Below are 22,321 nucleotides of genomic sequence, written 5' to 3' on the forward strand. Positions count from 1 at the left end.
CTTTAATCTATACCTCTTATTAAGTTTGATTACAACTACAGCTACCATCTCATTAATGCTGTAAAATTTGTCAATGTTGCCCGCTATGTCCTTATGGATTAGGAATCCTACCCCGTATTGCTTTTTATCTAGGAGACCTCTATAGCAGAGGACACATCCCTCATTCAGCAATGTATAAGCCTCACGAGTTCTAATCTCACTAAGGCCAATGATGTCCCAAACAATGTTCGATAGTTCCTCAGAGTCCTGCTAAGCGAGCCTCACTGGAGAGTTCGGGTGTTAAATGTTGCAAGAGTCAGTTTCCATTGGCGGCCTGTCTGGACCCAGAGATTCTTAGCACCCTCTGCTGCGTTACAGGTCTGACTGCCACCTTAGATGCTCCGCAGCTAAGGGACGGAATGGCCGAATACTGCACCAGGCAGGCCAATTCCTGTTCTGGTGAGGGAGTGTCTTATTCAAGCTTAGTTGGCCTTCCTAATTTGGTTGTACCTGGACAAGTATAGCCCAACTTGCTCTCGGCATTTTTGCTAGTGAGAGGCATCACTCTAAGCCTGCAGATGTTGTGCACTGGATGGAGGAGGTGAATTTCAAACTCCTATCCTAGCAAAATTACACACGCGCGCACACGGTTAGCTTATAGCTATATCAGAAATTGCTGCAAGATTATTTGCAACGGCAGAAATACTGAAGAAAAATGTCAGACAAGTGCCTAGCACAATAACTGCAGCTCACTCCCACGCCCTAAGCATTATGCAACCCCCCAATTGTTTACCTCAGACAGCTGCTGTCTCACAAATCGATACATATCAATCTATCTCCCCTAGACCATACCTCTTTTGACAAGCTTGTTGACAAGCGGGTTCTCGAGAAACTGGGCAAGCTTGGTGTCTTGCTCCATCAAGCCCTATAAGGAATAAAGAATTAACATTACTGGACATCTGTAAATGTTACTATATTACTAGTGTTTTCTTGCATGACAAGGAAACATCTGCTAAAGCTTCAAAGGAATTTTACGCAACAATGCAAGTGCTGTTGATGAATATTATAGCAAGCTAGAAGAACAAAGAGAATTCTGTAGTTCAATTTTCTGCAAAGACCGCAGGAAGCCAAGAGACAAGGCTAAGGAAAGCACAAAGAAAATTAAATTTTTTTTTTATTGATCAGAATTGTATAGTTATTTACAGAACAGCGCTGAACTTACAACATATTCTGAACAAAAAAAAATGGAAGGAAAGACAACTGTTCCACCAGTGGGAGCTGAGTGTACAATCTCAGCCACAACATACACGATGCTCCACCATTTCATCTACTGTGATGACAGTGCCCCCCCACACCTTTTGCAATCTAATTATCTTGCAATCTGTAAAGGCTAGTTAAGGTCCCTAAGCTCTCCTTGGCTTCATTGTCTGTTGGCCTCAAATGATTATGACAAGGTAGTTGGATCAGATTCAATAAAAAAGTCACTACACGAAGTGGTGCATCAATACACAAAAGCAAAACAAACTTGGTTTTTTTTTCTGGACGACAGCAACATCAGAAACAGCTGCAAATGGCTGCCAGTACAGTTAGATGTGTCTGTGTTCTGTTATTGGAGACTGCACATGTGCGTGTATAATTAACCTCTGAAATGTTTTGGACAAGCTTGGCTCGTAAACGCGATCCTGGTTAATTGTGCTTTGGACGAGCTCAGCTCAATAATCCTGTTTTCAAAGCAATTTGGTCAAACTCAGCAAGTCCATTTAGTTTGTTTTTTTCTGCTACATAGACAGCTGCAGTGCCAGCATTCGAAATCCCAGTTATTTCACTTGTTCTTGTTTTACTACCTAGATATCGGTACTTTTTTTGCAGTGCCTCGAAGGCAGCGTTGAGTCGTCATGTTCTACTACATAGACGGCTGCCATTTTGTCAACACCGGAGGGCCACGTTTATTCCAGTCTGTTTTCTACTATACATATCATCACTTTGCAAACGTTCAAAGAACATGTTTTGTGGAATTGTGCGCACTTTGCGCCTTTTCGCAGGTTTGGAACAATGGCATCTGCCACTGAAAGCTTGCACGTGCGAAAGAAAGCAGCTGCTCGACTCTGATAGTGAAAGTGAGTGAAAGCGGTGGACTAGAGTTCTGTTCTTAGAGCAAAGAGAATCATAATAGTATTCTCATCACTCCTACCAAAAATGATGATTCTGAAAGCAAAGGCAGCATTGACTTGGCCCAGCAATGGTGCAGCCTTTTCACGCCTAAAACACAAAGCAAATTGGTTAAAAACACTTTAGAAAGGTTTACAATGGAGTGAAGCTTGAAAACAAACCATAAAATAAAAGCAAAAGTGGTCACTTTTGGTTAGAACACTTAGGGGTTAAGGAACATGTGCTATGTCCCGTGACTCCTGATATGCTTCACCACAATATTTGGTGTATGCTTTTCTGCACAACACAGATGTAATGCTGCATTGGCGTAAGCTAAACAGTAATTATGCAGTGAAGATTGGACCCCTGCTTCATGCACACTCAATGCGTATCTCGATCTGAAGCAAGCTGAATTAGGCTAGTTAGGCCTTCAATGCCTACACACAAATGGCTTGGATTTGAATCTGACTTCGGCCAACGACCTGAAGCATAAGGGCAGTTATGATGTGGCTCTGCTGCATGACACATTCTTTTCTTTTTTTTTCTCTTTCACAGTGTGGTTGGGACACCTCTTTAAGAGATTTATGGCCATGCCTGCACAATCGAGAGGATTGGTCGGAATTCCAGGGCACTCCCGTGCAAATTGGGAGAGTTGGCAGGTATGCTGGCGTCACTGTCTATGCGAGTATCTTAAAGGGCAGAGTAGCATCATATGAATCTGCCTTTAGTTTCCTGTGCTGCCCTCTGCTGCACGCCACTGGAAACATTTTGGAAGGGTGCCGGGGCTTTCACCAGTTCATTTGTGTACCTGTGCCCATGCTGAACATGGCAGCCTTGGAGTTTGTTGTCGCTAATTTCTGCACTTGCTCCTCCCTTTTTGTATTCCTTTTACACATTTTTTAGGCATTTCGCATATTCAAGAAGTCTTTGAGCGCAGCCTTCAGTTGGATTTACCAAAGCAGTGAGTTTGTTTACATCGACATATACAGATACAGCCACAGGTCATTGTGTGCTTCAAGATATTGTGAAACAGGCACATCCCTGATATGAAACCATGCCAAAACATACATATCGGTGCATGTGAGCCGCACTGTTCCATCCTGAGACGAGTCAAAATGAGCTACTGAGCCAGTTAAACAACGGCAACTGTATACCTGCCAACCTGGCAAGATCAAAAATCGGGAGACCTTTTATTCACACCAATGGGGGGGGGGGGGGTCGTTCAAACTTTCAGGCAGTGTTCGATGAGCCCTTTTGCAGGGACCTTGCAGTAGCAGACCTTGCTCACTTCCAAAATTTGACGGTGTACTTTTGCTCAAAACATGGTCCAGACTGACGGCCCTTCACTAGCAGCAGGTGTTGGATGGGGTCGTGTCCCACACTGACGAGCGGAATTCAGTACTACTTTTTCGCGCCATGCTAAAAATCCTCTCGCACTCTGCCTTGCTGTGCGGTATAATGAGTAAATCAATCATCCCCTTAGCAACTCGGTGAAACATGTTTTCCATCAGTGTTTTTCATTTTTCCAACCAGAGACCACTGCACGTCCCACCTTTTTTCATTCAGAATGTCCTCTTGAAGACTGTACGCCTGTAGTGTGGTAAACTCGGCTTCGAGAGCATCTAAAGCGTCTTCAGCAGATTCATTAGTATCTCTGGGCAACAGCTGAAGGAAACTCTGAATAAAGAAACGAAGACTTCAGAGCGATGCCCGTGAAATAAATTTCAGTTTGGCCACCTCCGCATTCTTCAAAGTTGCATTTCAGAGTTGCGTCCACATCCACAACGCTTTGCCTCATATTTCGGAAACATTTTCCGTAGGAGAGGCACAACGTGGTCGCTGACACTAAGGGGTAGGTCGTGTTCGACGAGGAATCCCGTAACCAGGCACTCCACACGTATTACTATGCCGTAGCAGTTGTTCAGGAGAAAGTTCACTATGTTGCCTTGCTGCTCATCGGTGCGAACATAGCTTTGGTGGTGCTTCGCCATGGAAACGTGCAATTTCAAGTCACCTTTGCCACTGTGAGACACGCTGACGTCGCATCCACACGTTGTACAAAATGCAAAATGTTCTTTTCTTGATGTCAAAAAGCACGGAAACTCAAAGTATAATATCGCAAAATCTTCTGCAAATACCTTTTCTTGGGCTTTGATAGCGCCATGGCATCAGCACACGAGGATTGTAACCTTACACGGTGCACCGCACCCACACGCTTAGCCAACATGAATCACACACACAAGCAGCAGCAAGATGCACCATGGACGAAGGAATGCATGAAATGCAAGAGCTACATTGGCTCTGGCTTTGGTCGGCTTACTAGGCAAAGTATTCGGCTGCTTAGTCTATAATACCGATGGTACTACAGGTTTTCCCGCTCAATTTAATCCAAGTGCCAGTGATTTTAATCCGAGCGCCCCTCAATTTAATCCAAACGCCAGCCGAAATAATGCGAACGCCAGTGAATTTAATCCAGGCACAAAGGTATTCAAGAACCTTTGGTTTTCAAGACTTCTCAAAATTTGCGAACATATTATGAGTTAACACCTTGAACATGAAAGAGCGGGGTGGTAAACTAGTAACTACCGTAAAAACCGGAATATAGGTCGAACTTTTTTTCAAAAAACCATTGCGAAAAGTCGACCCTCGACTTATATACCGAACATTGGTGGAAAAACTACGGAAGTCTTGCAACAATGGGCGGATGAAGTAAACAGCCGCCTTCGCCATCGCCATCATCAGCAGCGCAGCGTTAGTTCTTTATTCTATGGCGTGGCGACATTGTGGCACCGGCATTTTGCGTTTCCACTGTCGCAAAGTTATATTAATTAAAGGCTGCATTTTCATTTTGTTTCAAAATGAGCGGAAGCCGACGTCAATTCACCGTCGCCTTCAAGAAAAAGGCGATTGAGTACGCGGAAGCCCACGGCAACCTGGCAGCACAGCGCGAACTTGGAGTATCCGAAAATAGCATTCAGTAGTGGCGGAGGTAAAAGCAACGTATTACAACTTGCAGCAACCAAAAGAAAACGTCGTTTCGTGGCCGGATCGCAGCGGACTGCAGAACTGGAAGGCAAGGTTGCGGAGTCCGTCCGAGAGCTGCGTGTAAGATCGCTGCCTGTTGTCGAATGCATTCGTTTGAAAGCGGTAGAGATCGCACGCGCCTATGGACTGGACAGCGAAAAGCACTCGTCATCCGACTCTGTTCAAACGTGTTGCTCCGATTCGGAGTAGCGCTTGCGGACTTCGTGCCCTTCTGTGTACTGTACACCAGACGAATTTTTAACAGTATCGCGCGACCGTCGACCCGCATATTTGTCAGCACCTTTTATCATCACGGCACGGAGCGGCGAAATAGCGAAAGTAAGGGCATCTGTACACATGCGCGTATCTCGTTTGTTTCGCTGCTCATCGCCGTTAATACGGTGTTGACAAGCACGCGGGTCGATGGTCGCGCGATATCGCTAAAAACATGGCCAGGTGCACATGCGAGCAGCATTTAAATAAATACTGTCGCCATTGTGCAACCCGCTGAGTCGCATTTGTTTATAGGTAAGGGTGTCATGTCTTTCGGTACTTTTGCCACTGAAAAATATTTTTTTTCATTTTTAGAATTCGTTAGTTGGGGGATCGACCTATATTCCGGTCCGACCTATAGTCCGGTTTTTATGGTATCCTGCCACGGGACTAACGACAACTTTTGGAGGTTTTGAAGAGAAAAGCTTCACTGCGCTAGTAAACACCGCGCATCGCGCGAGCCGGCGTATGTCGGAATTGGCTCCGTGAGCGTGTTCGGGGTCGAACTGGCTCCGTGAGCGTGTTCGGGGTCGAACTGGCTCCGTGAGCGTGTTCGGGGTCGAACTGGCTCTGTGAGCGTGTTCGGGGTCGAACTGGCTCCGTGAGCGTGTTCGGGGTCGAACTGGCTCCGTGAGCGTGTTCGGGGTCGAACTGGCTCCGTGAGCGTGTTCGGGGTCGAACTGGCTCCGTGAGCGTGTTCGGGGTGGAATTGGCTCCATAAGCGTGTTCGGGGTTGGCGCAGGTGGCCACTGCCTCACGCTATGCGTCATCGTTTGACGTTCGCCGCAAGCGCGTGTTTATCGCAGAGGCTGACCATATAACCGCTTGCCAGAGAATAGGCGTGCGCATTCAACATGGAAGGAGAAGAGAGTGATACTACCGATACAGAGAGCTGTGTTTATGACAAAAATCTCAAGACAATGTGCCCAACAACGATGAATAAAGAAGTTTAATAATCCTGCATAACTTATGGTATATATCATTGATAAGCAATTTGCACAACTACACAAGGCACACGTATAGCATAACCATAAGCTAACCAAAACATATCCATAAGTGAAACCGTAAGCATAACCATAAGCTAAATCATAAAGCATAACCATAAGCTAAACCGTAAGCATATCCATCAGTTGAACTGTAAGCATAACCATAGGCTAAATCATAAAGCATAACCATAGGCTAAATCAAAGCATAACCATAAGCTAAACCATAAGCATCATTGAACCTTTTCGCTTCGAAATATCCAGGCTTAACCTTAGCTAAGCCCCTGCCAATTTTTTTTATTTTCTACTTCGTTATGACAGCGACACAGAAGATGAACATTCTCCAAATTAATTGACAGGAAACGTCAGCACGAGTACGTCGAGTTAATGGTGCACATGCGATTTGGTCATGGCTATCAAACGAAACAATAAAGGTTGATTCGATGATAATCACTAGGCCCTCGCCGGGAGGCTTCGGTCGCTAGCGAATACGATTCACTATTGTACTGCAATATCGGCAGCCTCCAATCAAAGACCTTGTCATCGGTACCGCTAAAACAATACCACTTAATTGCATAACTGATATGGTCGAGTCACTAGTGATCACAAGTGAAATACAATGCGCAGTTCGGGGTTCTTGGTGTTTTGCGCAACATAACGTCATATACATCCAATGGAATACGATGAAACGAGTGACTCACTATGCATACTATGAACTCGTATACTTAAGTCACTGGTGAATATTATTCACCTATTTTACTATCCCTGAGGCAGCTTTCCCTCGTGAGTGCCGCCAGTAGTATCAATGAAGCTGTAGCACGATGAGCAATTTTGCGTTACCACTGCCAACTGATACCGCCGAATTTTTAGTCATCACTAGTGATGCGCTCACTGCGATGATCTCAAATTTTCATGCCGAATAGCGTCAGCCTCACGAGGGATGACGCAAACGATGACGCATAGCGCGCGGCAGTGACCCCCTGCGCCGACCCCGAACACGCTTATGGAGCCAATTTGACTCCGAACACGCTCACGGAGCCAATTCGACTCCGAACACGCTCACGGAGCCAATTCGACTCCGAACACGCTCACGGAGCCAATTCGACTCCGAACACGCTCACGGAGCCAATTCGACTCCGAACACGCTCACGGAGCCAATTCGACTCCGAACACGCTCACGGAGCCAATTCCGACATACGCTGGCTCGCGCGATGCGCGGTGTTTACTAGCGCAGTGAAGCTTTTCTCTTCAAAACCTCCAAAAGTTGTCGTTAGTCCCGTGGCAGGATAGTTACTGGTTTACCACCCCGCTCTTTCATGTTCAAGGTGTTAACTCATAATATGTTCGCAAATTTTCCAAAGTCTTGAAATCCAAAGGTTCTTGAATTCCGTTGTGCCTGGATTAAATTCACTGGCGTTTGGATTATTTCGGCTGGCGTTTGGATTAAATTGAGTGGCGCTCGGATTAAAATTACTGGCACTTGGATTAATTTGACTGGCGCTTAGATTAAATTGACTGGCGCTCGGATTAAATTGAGCGGGAAAACCTGTAGTGCTGTCGTTTGTGATGCTGACGATTACGATATGGCTGTAGATTCCGCGGTGCCGGTCTTGCAAAAACCATTATTGTGCGAACAGAGACCACTTTTCGGGACATATAGGATAGTTATCATACAATCGGAAAATTCAGTCAAAAAGCGGGAGTCTCCCGGGTGAAACGGGAGGGTTGGCAGGTATGCAACTGTAATCCAAATGCATATTATATTACGGACAGTTATTACCGATTCTCACTTTTCTTTACTGTCATCATACTTAGTTTGCATGTGCCATGAAGTACTACGAGAGAAAACTGATCACATAAGCACTCATTTATAGGCCATGTAGTTCTCTTGCGAAAGCACGGATGCCATCGCTGACACCGTTGGCAAGAGTGGCAGCTGTTTACGCTGCTGGACCAAATGCACAGTCTCTTGTTTCTCGTTTAAAGCAGAGGCACAGTGCGTCTCTAGAATTAACAAATGTGTCGGCATAACATGTACAGTGCCGTCCACTGCTGTGTAGAGTGCGCAAACGGTTGGCTTTGTCCTGCAGAACAACACCTGGCGGCGTCTGCTGGGTTCGAAATAACATGCCCAGGAGCATGCGTGGCCTAACAAGCATGCAAACTTGTATGTGTTGCAGGTAACCAGAGGTGATGTTCATAAGTGCCTTTGTTATCTCCAATAGACTGTGAGCACACTTAGTTTGTTGCAAAAGGACCGGCGCGCATTTATCAGCCCATGCGCTTCATTCTATAGCATTTGCGGTACCGCAAGTGCCCTCAGACTGTGTGCAGATTAGGGTAAGCAAAAGCGCTTTTTAAACATCGCCACTAGTCAAAAGCAGTTCTGCATGTATTAGGGTGAACATGCTCCTGGGCACACTATCTAGGCCCCAGCAACTGCCGCCATGCTTCGCCCTGCAGAGCAAAGCCGGCCGCTCACGCGCTCTACACCAGCAGTGGACGGCACTGTGCAGACCCACTAATCTACGTAGTGAATGCAACTGGCAGCCTTCAGGAACGGCAACGTACAGATGTTGACACAAAGTGCTGTGTCGTCGCTTGCTGCTTAATGTGCACGCGTCATGAAAACTGAAGAGTAGTTGATTTCAAATCGCTAAGGCCAGAACTGAACTATAAAAGCAGTTTCCCTTGTCCTAACTGCTAATTTCTATGTTCAGTTCTACCGGTAGCAAGTACCAGTGCACAAACTTCACAGCACCAGGCCTAACCTTCGCTGAGCAGGATCATCTTTGGTTCAAACTTCATGTACACAACTTGAGAAGGCTGAAGTTTATGCATTTCAACTTCGAAGGCATGTCTCAACTCATTTTTAGCACGATTACACATATATACAAGCGAAAGCACTGCGGCTATATCGCATTGTCAGTTCAACGGCTGATCGCACGGGTTTCAGTCAAATAATGAACAGCACGCTGATTTTGTCGATGCCATCCACAAGAAAGGCCGTCGCACTACAATAGCTCACGCTTGTCAGTTATGTCGTCGGCTTGGTGTGATAAAAGGGTCTCAACAACACACTGTGCTGAATAGTTGGCCAATCGTTGCCATCATCAGCGTTTAGTCGGTCTCGTATCAAACCAGTGATACCGTGAGTATGTGAAGTCAGACACGCAATACCAACACCAGCAAGTGAGGGCCAACACTGCAAGAAGACTTCGTCAGAAAAGGGATGTTCTTGAATTGTTGCCCAAGTGTAACACAGGGGTTGTTAGCTAAATCAGTCAAAACCATCAGTGAAAAGCGGGAACTACATGGTTCATGAGGCAGCCCGGGCAAAGCCCTGGTTGCTTTACGTTTTAATGTAGAGCTCCAGTCTTATGCTAGAGATGCGCTATCGGGCTGCGAAGAAGCCAGATTGCCAGATATGCATGGTCCTGCTTGCCTTGGCACAGAGGAAGCACATAAAGCGTTCTTCAAATTACATTTTTATTAGAAGTCTCAGTTCTCGCATCATTGATCTCGGACTGATGCTGACATACTTGTGTAACAAATAAAGGCAGAAAATAAAAATGTACGATTGAAACTAGCACACATTGGGCACAGGCCTAATCTTTCATCCTTATTTGACAACCTATTGATTGTACTGCTTACGTAACTGCACACCCTAGTATGAGAGAAAAATGTTTTTATAATATACAAACAATGCATTGCACGCTGTTGAAACAGAAAATTATTGTTATGGATTGAACACTAGTTGCCAGACTCATTTTCAAGGTGCTCTGGCGCTCCAAGAAAGATGCCACTACCAATCGCCTACTTCAGCAGCAAGCATCTACCCTCCCATACATGCAACAGCAGTGCAGCACCACTTTTCGCTCTAGGTAGTGGCAGCGAAATCTGCCTGAAAGTGCCTACATGAAAAGGGTACATGGACAGCCCTTGCAGCAACTTCCCTTAAGCACTTCCACATCAGAGCAGTGCTAACCTTGAACCTGATGAGCTCCTTTTCAACAGCATCAAGCTTCTTTTCCTTGGAAGCCGCCGAGTACAGAGCGGTCGCATACCGGCCTTCAATACCGAACACTGCTAAAGGAGGCTGCAAAAACAAACAAGTGCATTGGTCATATTAGGCTTCCACGGTAGCACCAGCTGTAATGAATCGGGTACACTCGTCTCATCACGCGTTCATTATTCTGTCTAGTACCAGATTGATGCAATAAAAAGTTTATATTCTGACAAGCGCTAAGCAAATAGCCCACCTTCCTCCATGCAGCCCACCGACTGAAAGGGCAACAGGAAAGCGCTACAAGTTGAACCACACGCTATGCCTCACATTCACCACGTCCTCGCCATTCGCTGAAATATGCATTAAGAGAAAACAGAATGGCAGCAAAAGATGCAACTATTAAATCTTCTCGCAGCAAATGTGAACCGGCGTGGTTTTAACGTCAGGATTAAATATATATATATATATATCGGCTCACCTTCACGAGACCGGCGTTGACCGCACCGGTCGTTGAGAAATGACGAGTCTGAAAAGACGCCACAGGGACGACAAAAAAAAAAAAAAATTAAGACGAGCGGAATAACTCCAGGGTATTTTGAGCACATGCAAACTCAACCCCAGTGGCGCGCACAATGAATAGCACTCTGCCATGCACGAAGAAACAGCCTACCGTAAGCAAGGGCTTACACACTATTCACAAAAAACATTTACGGCTGCACATCAACTTCTTATGCTTGCAGCTATTGCCTGCATATGATAGCTATTGTTCATCCTTGTACTTTAGTATTTACTAAAACACGGTAACTACCACAAAGAAGTGAAAAAAGGAATTACCAAACTCAGCAAACGACCCCAACCCGCCATGTCGAAGGTCAAAGCGATGGCAGCACGCAGCACAGCAGCCAACGTTAATAGACTAGGATTGCATGATGATGATGATGCAGTGTGGGTTATCGTGTACTGCTATCATATAGTGAGAAACTCTATATATGCTAAATGCATTTCAATAAAAAAAATATTTTATTTGGCATAGTTTGAATGCGTAAGCTTTCTGTCTATATAAATGCGGGATTTCATTATTATTATTTTTTTTTTTTTTTGGCGTGAAACAGATTTGAGACCTCGAAGCAGTCTGCAGTCTGCTTTCACTCCACGCCGTACCCTTGTAATGCTTCCTCTCGCAGTACTGTAGGTGTTGTTGCTTAAACCCTATTTGTCTATACACCACTGAACGATCATGCCAGCGTACGAAATGACTATGATTTTACGTAAAATGGCGAAAGTAAGTACGTGAAATTTCAGCTGTCTCCGAGAAAAGAAACTCTCGTCGCGTGCGTTCTGGTGGGTTGAGATATTGACCATACTCCATTTTCTTCCTTCAGCCGGAACTCACCAGTGCGCTCAAACGTATGGGTGAGTATGTGCTAAAGAACGGAGCGATCCTTCGCTACATTCAAAACCTGGGCACGAAGGAACTTCCTCTCAAGATGAGCAGACATGGTCGGACGAATTGGCACGGAAGGTTTGTGACGAGTCGGTGTCAATTTGTGGTGGCCATTATATTATAGCTCTTGGCGCAAAGTAGCCAGTAGTGAGTCGTTTACTTTCCTCGTGTGCGTTTTGCGACTTTTATATTAAGCAGTGTATATAACGTGTGTTACTCTGTGAAAACCATCCGTCCGATGATAACCAACAGCCTTTTGAGATGCTTATTCTTCTGAACACGCTCAGCGTCAGTGCGCACGTGCGTGGTTAAACTTTCGCATATGTAATTGCATATGACACACACACTCGAGTCATTGGTCATCACAAAGATTGCTTGTGTCAGCAGAAGTTGGAATTAAAAAAAAAAAAGTGCAGTAAGACAAAGTTAGTCATAAACACACAAAATGTGTGGTGGAATAAAGGATGTTAGCTTTCCAATTCTCTGTGACATGTGCGTTATGTGCCTCTGTAGCTGTAACTTGACACTGGATGTAACAAACGTATGATTGCAGCCTTCTGTGATAAAACTTAATACATCATTAGCAACTTCCTCAGTCTCTGCTAGACATTGCAGTTACTTCTCAACTAGAGTAAGTAATGGCACACTGTACAACTGCAGCTTTAGTCATGACTGATCTATAGCTATGCACCTCTCAAAAGTAAGACTGGCACCTACATCACTTCAATGAAAAGAAAGAAGGTCCTATGCACCCCTGCACATATTTTGGTGCTTTTGTAACTTGAATGTTTGCCTATTTGGTCAATGTATGTAGTCCTGCAGGATAGCAGTAATAACTGTGCTAAAATAGAAGACCTTGAATAACAGCCGATCTTGATATTTGGTGGAAGGCACAAACACACCTGTAGTAATTGAATGATGAGTGTACCTTGTCTTTTACAGTGCAGTGTTGTCATTGTGAAGCACATGGATGAGTGTACCTTTTATTTCTTTCTGCAGCTACTTTCTTTTTCGGTTTGATGCGTCACCGGAGCTTACAGCGGCATTGCGTGGAGAGATCAAACGAGACGTGGACATTATTCGTGCCACCTTCATTACGCTTTCACCACCAAAGACTATTCAATGCACCCTTGAAAAAGAGATGCAGCCACCTGCCTACCGACCCAGCGTGCAAGCGCTCATGGCACAGAGCCAGGTGAAGAAGAAACAGATCTTCGAAAAACACACAGACGGTCCAGTCTGAGCAGAAAATGATTGTCACACTTTTTTGCCTTTAGCGTTATGCATACCTTGTACAGTTATAGTTTCTACGCGTACTCAGATCTATGGTATTGTGCCTAACTATGAATAAAGCCTTGAAAGACTGAAAAGTTACGCTAGCAGTTACTTGTCCAAGATGACACAGCCATGCTCGGTATCACCTACAACATGACAGAAGCTGGCATTCAGTTATTACATTCGACAGTCCTGTGCCAGGCAAATGGAAATGTAGAATGCCGTGTCCCCCTTCGACAAGAGTTCAATGCAATGATCACAGGCATAACCAGACATACTTCTTGTAATAGTAGCTGGTGATAATGCCTTGTGTATTGTAAACTGCACCAGCTGTGGCTGTAGAGCAGAATAAAAATAACTGTTGGGCAAATTATAACTTCACTAAAGAATCTACATGGCCATGTGCAGAATATAAATGATTCGTTGCTCACATTCCAAAGCTTGCCTAAAAAAATTACTGCCCAAGCACTCCGCACAGATGGTTAACCAGCGAAGCTTAAACATGCAGCCCGAGTGTTTTTACTGGGTTAATCCTGACATTTAATTGAACGATCGTTTGGTAGGCTGCCGGATCCTCGGTACAATGTTGCTGCTTGCACTCGGCTGCGCGGGACTCTCCCTGTGCCTGGGCTGCAGCATTCGCATGGCGTAGACGAGCTCGTTCATGGTTCTGCTCGTGGCGTTGCCGATCCAAAGCTGCCTGCTCCTCAGGATACGTATGACACGTGGCATAGGCATTTGGGAGCCAGAGAGAAACTGCTGCGCGTGAGCTCAGCTGCAATGGAGAGCAACATCACCACTGGCGCAGCCAATTGCGCGCCTCTCTTTCGCTTTTTTTTTTTTTTTGCACATGCACTGGGGCTGTGCCAGACGAGTTTTCAGCGTACAGGCGACAGACAGACGGACAAATCGGCTAGCCATGTACAGCTTCGCTGTAAAAAAAAAAAAAGGGTGTGCCAGAGAGCCAAGGGCTATAGTACAATGCAAAAGATACATTTTTTGGAGCACTTACTAATGATGCTACAACTCTATGCTCAATCTGTGCTAAATGTTCTAAATATAATAGGTCTTACAAGTGCCTTAATACCTATTGCGGGTATACCCTTTCGCCTCTAAATCATACACTCTTTCAGAATACAGTGTGATTTGTTATGTGTTAGCTATACGTTGCTACTTTATGTAAGCAGGGATGGGTTGTCAGGTTTGTACTCCACCCCTGTAATGGCCAATTGGCCAACAGTACCTGCAAATAAATAAACTTCTGGAGTAGTTTATATAGTACTTATATTTGCTACATGGTGTACAGGTACTTCTGGTTACTGATTGTGAGTGACCGTTCCAACTTTGCAGCGTATCCACTGCAGGTAAGAACAATGCCAGTGCTCCGAGCTATTTGTTAACCCAAGTGATGTCTGGTGCTATTCATCAGCATCATCATAAGCCTGTTTTATGTCCACTGCAGGGCGAAGGCCTCTCCCTGCAATCTCCAATTACCCTTGTCCTGCGCCAGCGGTTTCCAACTAGCGCCTGCGAATTTCCTCGTTTCATTGCTTCACCTAGTCTTCTGCCATCCTCGATAGTGTTTCCCTTCTCTTGGTAGCCATTCTGTAACCCTAATGGTCCAACAGTTATGTAATCTCTGCATTACATGACCTGCCCAGCACCATTTTTTCCTCTTGATGTCAATTAGTATATCGTCTATACCCGTTTGCTCTCTGATCCAAACCGCTCTATTCTGTCTCTTAACGTTATGCCTAGCAATCTTTGTTCTATCGCTCTTTGCGTGGTCCTTAACTTGTTCTCAAGCTTCTTTGTCAGTCTCTGCCTCATATGTCAGCACTGGTAAAATGCACCGATTGTACACCTTCCTTTTCAATGATAATGGTAAGCTTCCAGTCAGGAGCTGACAATGTCTGCCATATGCAATCCAGCCCATTTTTATTCTATGAATTTCCTTCTCATGATCAGGGTTCCCTGTGATTAATTGACCTAGGTAAACTTACTCCTTCACAAACTCTAGAGGCTGACTGGCGATCCTGAACACTTGTTCCTTTGCCCGGCTATTCATCATTATCTTTGTCTTCTGCATAATTAATCTTCAACCACACTCTTACACGCTCTATGTTAAGGTCCTCAATCATTTGTTCTAACTCGTCTGCATTGTTGTTGAATAGAACAATGTCATCGGCAAACCGAAGGTTGCTGAGATATTCACCGTCGATCCTTACTCTTAAGCCTTCCCAGTTTAATAGCTTGAATACTTCTTCCAAGCACACAGTGAATAGCATTGGAGAGATTTTGTCTCCCTGTCTGACCTCTTTCTTTATAGGTATGTTGCTGCTTTTCTTGTGTAGAATTAAGGTAGCTGTGGAACCTCTGTAGATATTTTCCAAGGTATTTACGTAACCGTTCTGTACTCCTTGATTACATAAGCCTTTATGACTGCTGGTATCTCTACTGAATCAAATGCCTTTTCATGATCTATGAAAGCCATATAGAGAGGCTTATTGTACTCTGCGAATTTCTCGATAACCTGATTAATGACATGGATGTGATCCATTGTAGAGTGTCCCTTCCTGAAGCCAGCCTGTTCCCTTGGTTGAATAAAGTCCAGTATTGCCCTTATTCTATTGGAGATTATTTTGGTAAATATTTTATATAATGCTGGGAGTAAGCTAATGGGCCTATGATTTTGAATTCTTTAACGTCTCCCATTTTTGTGGATTAGTATAATGTTTGCATTCTTCCAGTTTTCTGGGACCCTTCCAGTATATAGACACTTCGTATAAAGAGCCACCAGTTTTCCAAGCATTAAGTCTCCTCCAATATTGATTAAATCTACTGTTATTCCATCTTCTCCTGCTGCTCTTTCTCGTTTCATGTCTTGCAAGGCCCTTCTGACTTCATCGCTAGTTATAGGAGGAGTTTCCATATCCTGTTAAAAACAGTAATAGAGGTATCCCGACTCCACTGGGTATTGTATAGGTCAATATAGAATTATTCCACTTCTTTTAATATATCTTCGAGATTGCTGATGATATTACCCTGCTTATCTTTCAGTGCATACATCTTGGTTTGTCCTATGCGAAGTTTCTCAACGACATCAGGCTGCGTCCATCTTTTACGGCTTCTTCAGTCTTTCTCACATTATAGTTTCGAATACCACTTATTTTCGCTTTGTTGATCAGTTTTGACATTTCCGCAAACTCTTCTTGTCTCTTGAGTTGGACACTCATTATTTGTCGTTTATTAGGTCCTTTGTTATTTGGGAGAGCTTGCCTACTGGTGGTGCCATGCCTCCCACTTCAACTGCTGCCTCTGAAGCCAGCCTAGTTACGGTTTCATTTATTAGAATCGGAATCGGTTTTATTTTCCTCAAGGAAAGGAAAAACGGACTCCAGACAAAAAAGCTGCTCATTGAGCAGCTTGACGAGGCCTGAGGCCCTACAGGCAGTGGCAACAGCGGCAAAACAACAGTTATGTCGTACACCCATACTAGAAGGAAAAAAAAGCAACTCTAGAAACAAAAAAAAAAAAAAGAAAGAAACTGTTAGCCCCATGTCATCAGCTCTATGTCATCATCATCTGTTCTAAGGCTGCATATCTGTTTGCAAGTACCAGCCGGAATTTATCTGCTTTTACCCTTATTGCCTCTAGGTTGACCTGTTTCTTCTTGGCCAATTTTGCTCTCTCTCCTCAAATTGAGGTGAATCTAGCCCTCGCTAGCCCATGATCACTGCACTGTACCCTGCCTGTGACTGCTACATCCTACATCATGCTGGGATCATGCAGCAGAAAGTATGAGGACAATTTAATTTTTTGTTTCACCATTATGGCTTTTCCAGGTCCACTTTCTCTTGCTACACTTCCTGAAAAAGGTAAGCTTATTCCTTTCTGCAAATTCTACCACCATCTCTCCTGTAGCGTTACAAGAATAGACGCCGTAGTTGCCAATTGCTTGTTCACCAGCCTGCTTTTAACGCGATAGCATTAAAGAGCTTGTGTCGCAGAGAAACCGGTGTCGTCGGCGGCGTTGGCCGTGAGCGAAAAATCCCGGAATGCAATTCATAAATAAAAACAACTTGCGAGATGGGTTGGGTGGGAATCGAACCAGGGTGTCCGGAGTGTAAGACGGAGACGCTACCACTCAGCCATCAGTTCGATGGTTCAAAGCGGGACGAAAGCACCTCTAGTGAATGCCGTGTTGCCTTAGAAACGTTCCGTAGAAAGTTATACTGCGGTTTATATCAGTAATTATGAGCATGTAAATTACAGAAGTCGCAGTTAAACGAGTAGCGAGGTACATTTCCGCTACATTTCTTCTGCGCACACGCAGCGCCATCTTGCGGCAAACACAGAAGACCCCCTCCTCGCAATGTACGGCGCTGCCCCGACAGGTGGTGCGCCACCCGCCCGCTTCTCCCCTTCGTTAGGGCTCCACTTTCCGCTCACAGCGCGATTCCTAGGTGCAGCGTCCGATGCGGGACGCGTCTGACGCGATCGCTGCGCCGTAGCACATCTAGCGAGAAAGCGTCCCCTGCGATGTGTGCCGGGCTGCTGGCGAGGAGTCATGCGTCTGCGTGGTGCTCCCAAGCGAGATAGAGGATGATCCCATCGAGGCTTCAGCCCCATGATCGCGTCCGCCTTCATGGCGCGTCGCGGCCCGGTTGTCCGTGCCGATCACGCTTGGCTCGCGTAGATCGTTTCTCCCTCCGAGACACCGAGTTCTTTGGTTCGTTCTGCTTGCTCAGGCGCACGTTTCGTCTTTGTGTGACTCAAGAGCATGCCGAGCGAATGAGTGGGCGGTGCGAGCGGTGTGCGATGACGCTATCGCATTCCGCTCTTGAAGGCGAAGCTTGAGCGTCCTCCAATTTTTTCCCCACTTTTGCATTGAAGTCTCCCATTACTACAGTATACCGAGTTTGCACTTTTCTCATCATTACTTCATCTCCATGAAGCTGATCTACTTCCTCATCATCGTCACTGGATGTTGAAGCGTAGGCTTTTACTACCTTTAATCTATACCTCTTATTAAGTTTGATTAGCTACCCTCTCATTAATGCTGTAGAATTTGTCAATGTTGCCCACTATGTCTTTATGGATTAGGAATCCTACCCCGTATTACTTCTTATCTAGGAGGCCTCTATAGCAGATGGCATGTCCCTTATTCAGCAACGTATAAGCCTCACCAGTTCTAATCTCGCTATTAAAGGCTGATGATATCCCGAACAATGTTCGATAGTTCCTCAGAGAGTCCTGCTAAGCTAGCCTCACTCGAGAGAGTTTGGGTCTTAAACATAGCAAGGGTCAGTTCCCATTGGTAGCCTGTCCGGAGTCCGGACCCCGAGATTCTTAGCACCCTCTGCTGCATTACGTACAGGTCTGACCGCCGCCATGGTCAGGTGCTCCGCAGCTGCGGGGGACTGAGGGCCATTGGGTAGTTGAGTCATTTGGGAGGGAGTGGCCGAATACTGCACCAGGGAGGCCAATTCCTGTTCTGGTGAGGTAGTGTCTTGTTGAAGCTTGGTGGGCCTTCCTAATTTGGTTGTGCCTGGATCAGTATAGCCACACTCGCTCTCAGCATCTTTTGCTGGTGACAGGTGTCACTCCAAGCTGTGCAGATGTTGTGCACTGGAGGAGGTGAATTTCAAGCTCACCATCGTCAAAAAAAAAAAAAGAACTTATGGAGGGATTCGAACTTATGACTATGGCAACCGAGCATTCAACATAGCTCAGTCAGATAATCCCACAGGCGGCAAGGCTACCTTATCGCCGACAAGTACAGCCCAGAGGGCCCTACATGCCTAAACACTTCTTAGATTTATCTGCGATAGAAGTGTTTTCCTGATTGCGATAGGTAACTCAATATAGGATGATTTCTAAATGGTTCTGGCCTCATAGTTCCGGAATCGCAAGTGTGCAGACGGCCGTGAACTCTGCTAGGCAAATCCTACAGGCATACCGACAACCATACACAGTTGCAAGTACATGCTCGTGATCTACAGGAGTACACAAAAAGGGGGGCATCTCAGTAGGCACATATTGGCAGCACGTTTCGGAGATTTCTGCAACCCATTTCGTAACTCTTACGTGACTCAATACTTGTTGCTGTATCCGCGATAGATGTGTTTTCCTGATCGCGATGGGTAACTCAATATAGAATGATTTCTAGGCGGTTCTGGCCTCGTAGTTCCGGAATCGCATGAGTGCAGACGGCCGTGAACTCGGCTAGGCAAAATCTACAGGCGTACCGACGACCATACACGGTTGCGAATACATGCTCGTGATCTACAGGAGTACACAAAAAGGGGGCATCTCAGCAGGCACATATTGGCAGCGCGTTTCGGAGATTTCTGCAACCCATTTCCTAAATCTTACGTGCCTAAAATCTTGCTGTATCCGCGATTTGTTTTCCTGATCGCAATGGGTACTATTCAGGGTGAAAGAAATGAAAAAATTTGCAACTGCATGGTTTGTTCGTCGTCACTGAAAGAACAAAACAGTAGCCGCAGTCCGAGCTGCTCAGCTGGTGCATCCCTCTGATGTGCAAGAGTCATTGTTGAATGAACCAGTTCCAAATCTCTCACACCTTGGTTCATTGTTAAAGGAAGGGTGATACAACAGTTGCCAACAAACAACTTGAACAAGGCGAAAACAAGTGTCGAGCATAGCCAGCTCTTCACTGGCACTTCTGTCCCTGTGTTGTGAAGCAGCGTTGACTAAAAGTTTGGGCTAAATCATTTAGCAGTAGCTTCTAAGCGCCTGCATCCTTCTGGTACTTGGTCAACTGGAGCGAGAGAAACAACATGAAGTGGCCACTGGTAGACTCGTGACAGAAGGTGTTGGTAAGGAGCAGAGTAGAGCCAGTTGATGAATTATAGTATAGTCGACTTCAGTTAATTCAACGCTGCCGGGACCGAAGAAATTCATCGAATTATCCGGCGAGTCGAACTAAACATGCAGAAAATACTCCAAAGTGCTGCTGATTCACTTCGCAGTATTTGCCAGATTCTAACATGCCCCAAAATCAAACATGCGCCTGGCCCGCCTTTTATGCGTCTAAAGTAGAAAACCAGCATAGAAATGACATTAAAGCCCCTAAACAAAGTAAAAATCTTATGTGCACCCGCCTTTTCAGCCAGAAATAAGGGCGAGGGTCCAATATGTGTTGCACAGCGGCAGCCGGTTTCCTAAAGTCAGCCTTGTCGCAGTGCAGCCGTGTTTTGCGGTAACGCATACAAACGGCGTGAACGCGGTTTGGTATCCGATTGTCAGTACAATTTTCTTGGAATAAGACGAGCATTAAAATTGGGTAAATACTGTAATCAGACATTGCAAGCTGCCGTTATATTTCTAGCACTTAAAATATTTCTAGTGCGGCTTTAATGAACCAATTTGAAAAATTCTTGCGGTAGAATGCTCCCTAGAGGGAACGTAACAACTTCCAGCGTATAACCAAAATTTGCTATATGGCTTGGTGAGGAGCCCTTTGAAAGCAAGAAGTGTAGTTATACAAGTCATATAATGCACAGAGAGCAGCCATTCTCTTACTGAAAATCTGAATTCATTGTATCACATGTCCCTTGTGCAAGTGTAAAATGAAGTGTAAAGTTAGCCTCTTGGTCATCTGTGTAGCAACGGTTCCTCACCAGGCGAATGCTAAAGTATCACGCTGATGATAATCAAGACGATGCGCCTCTCATAGCACACACTGATGCCAGTGTTAATGGCACCATGATTTACACAGCTCTTGTGTGTCAAGTGATACTAGAGGCAGGCCAGACGTGCTCATGTGTTGCCGATCCCGCACCGCCAGCCTATCTTGCCGAGCTTGCCGCCATACGTGATGGCTTGGCCGCGTTGCTCCGTTTTGTTCAAGCTGCTCAATAGCTTGTTATTCGCACAGACTCAACTCGAGCCATCCACGGCATACGTGGAGTACCTCGGTGCACTCTACTCTCAGATGGCATTCATTGCCTTGCTGCCATGACGATATCGTGATACATGTCCAGTGCGCGCCTCAAGCAGCCTTGGCAACCCACCCACAGAATTATAATGCACCAACTTCCGCATTTTTCTGAAGATGCCTGCGGACAACTGATCCGGGAAAAAGAAAATTCTGAGGTACCACACAAGCTCTTATACCTCTGTGTGGGTCAGACCTCCCTGGTAGATTAACCCACCGAGAGGAGGTTACATTACAGAGGCTGGATGTCGGCACTGCACTCGCCCCATCTGCTACTGCTCTCCAGCCACAATAGTACCGTGGTCCCTACGATGCATTGTGCCCAGAATGCAACAGTGACACACTTGCTATGGACGTGCCCAGGACTTTACCTAAGCCGTCTCTGCCACCTCTGGGCAGCAGGCCTCAAGCCTGACCACCCACCCAACCTTGAATGTTGGATTCATGGGTTATTGCATCGTTCACTTCTAGATTTTTTACATGAATCAAGTCTGTTCGTGTACTTTTGGCATGCTTTGTACGAGGGCGAATCAAAGTCTTTGCCCCTATTTTTTATTAGCCAAAATATGATACATAAAAGCAATTACAAATATATGTAATATTCTAAATACCTTACGCTATTTTTCCCACATACTTCCCACACCAATTCAGACATTTGTCCCATCGCACCACTAAATTTGAGATGCCCCTGTGGTGGAATTCAACTGGCTGACTGTGGAACCACCGTCGGACTGCTGTCTTGGCTTCATGGCCCCTTTTGCAAACTCAACACCGCTACCTCACACTTCTCAAAGCGAGATACCTTTGCCCATACGTGGGCTGCATTTCCTTGTGGGTTTTGATGGGTGTTTGTCCCTTGCTCCGTAGAAAATGAATCGCACTTCGTTGCTCATACGCAGTGCTGCGGAGGTACCAGCGCATAAGACCGGGCGGGTCCAATGGGAATGGATATGTTGACTTCGCATTTACAGCTGTAATTTGGCTAAGATAAAATAGAGGCAAAGACTGATTTGATCTTGTATTATGCCTAAGGGCAAGCTTTCGAAATTAAAAAAAGAAGAGTAAGATTTATTTAGCAAGTCTGCGTCAAAATTTAACTGGATCTGCACTACCAGTGTATAGCTAATCATGGTTCATCTCTAAATGGTAATTCAGAAGAGTGGATTGATTTAAATATCCTGTTTACAGTCACTAAAAACTGCATTTATCTATAGTTCAGA

At 45.3% G+C, this 22,321-nt stretch overlaps 2 protein-coding genes across 2 annotated transcripts in view; one reads left to right on the forward strand and one right to left on the reverse strand.

Annotated features, from left to right (window-relative positions):
- ATPsynO (ATP synthase subunit O, mitochondrial) overlaps nucleotides 1–11,355 on the reverse strand; it is a 42,827-nt gene extending 31,472 nt beyond the window's left edge. Inside the window, exons 1-4 of the mRNA XM_050170371.3 lie at nucleotides 11,251–11,355; nucleotides 10,895–10,942; nucleotides 10,396–10,506; nucleotides 832–904 (exon numbers count right to left, since the gene is read on the reverse strand). Of these exons, the coding sequence (XP_050026328.1) occupies nucleotides 832–904; nucleotides 10,396–10,506; nucleotides 10,895–10,942; nucleotides 11,251–11,280 (262 nt within the window). The 5' untranslated portion in view covers nucleotides 11,281–11,355. The remainder of the gene's footprint in view (nucleotides 1–831; nucleotides 905–10,395; nucleotides 10,507–10,894; nucleotides 10,943–11,250) is intronic.
- A 175-nt stretch (nucleotides 11,356–11,530) lies between these two features.
- On the forward strand, nucleotides 11,531–13,230 carry mRpS6 (mitochondrial ribosomal protein S6). The gene is made up of 3 exons (XM_050170375.3): nucleotides 11,531–11,698; nucleotides 11,799–11,938; nucleotides 12,860–13,230. Exons 1-3 carry the CDS (start codon nucleotides 11,654–11,656, stop codon nucleotides 13,101–13,103), a joined length of 429 nt encoding a protein of 142 aa, XP_050026332.1. The 5' UTR covers nucleotides 11,531–11,653; the 3' UTR covers nucleotides 13,104–13,230.
- The last annotated feature ends 9,091 nt before the right edge of the window (nucleotides 13,231–22,321 follow it).

The sequence above is a fragment of the Dermacentor andersoni genome, chromosome 6 (assembly GCF_023375885.2).
Source record: "Dermacentor andersoni chromosome 6, qqDerAnde1_hic_scaffold, whole genome shotgun sequence".
Taxonomy (NCBI): Eukaryota; Metazoa; Arthropoda; class Arachnida; order Ixodida; family Ixodidae; genus Dermacentor; species Dermacentor andersoni.

Bases quoted from the DNA above. Each gene is read 5' to 3' on its own strand.
- mRpS6 (XM_050170375.3), top strand. From the start codon at position 11,654: ATGCCAGCGTACGAAATGACTATGATTTTACGTAAAATGGCGAAA. The intron at 11,699-11,798 runs GTAAGTACGTGA...TTCTTCCTTCAG, and splicing joins TTTTACGTAAAATGGCGAAA to CCGGAACTCACCAGTGCGCT. The intron at 11,939-12,859 runs GTTTGTGACGAG...TTCTTTCTGCAG, and splicing joins CGGACGAATTGGCACGGAAG to CTACTTTCTTTTTCGGTTTG.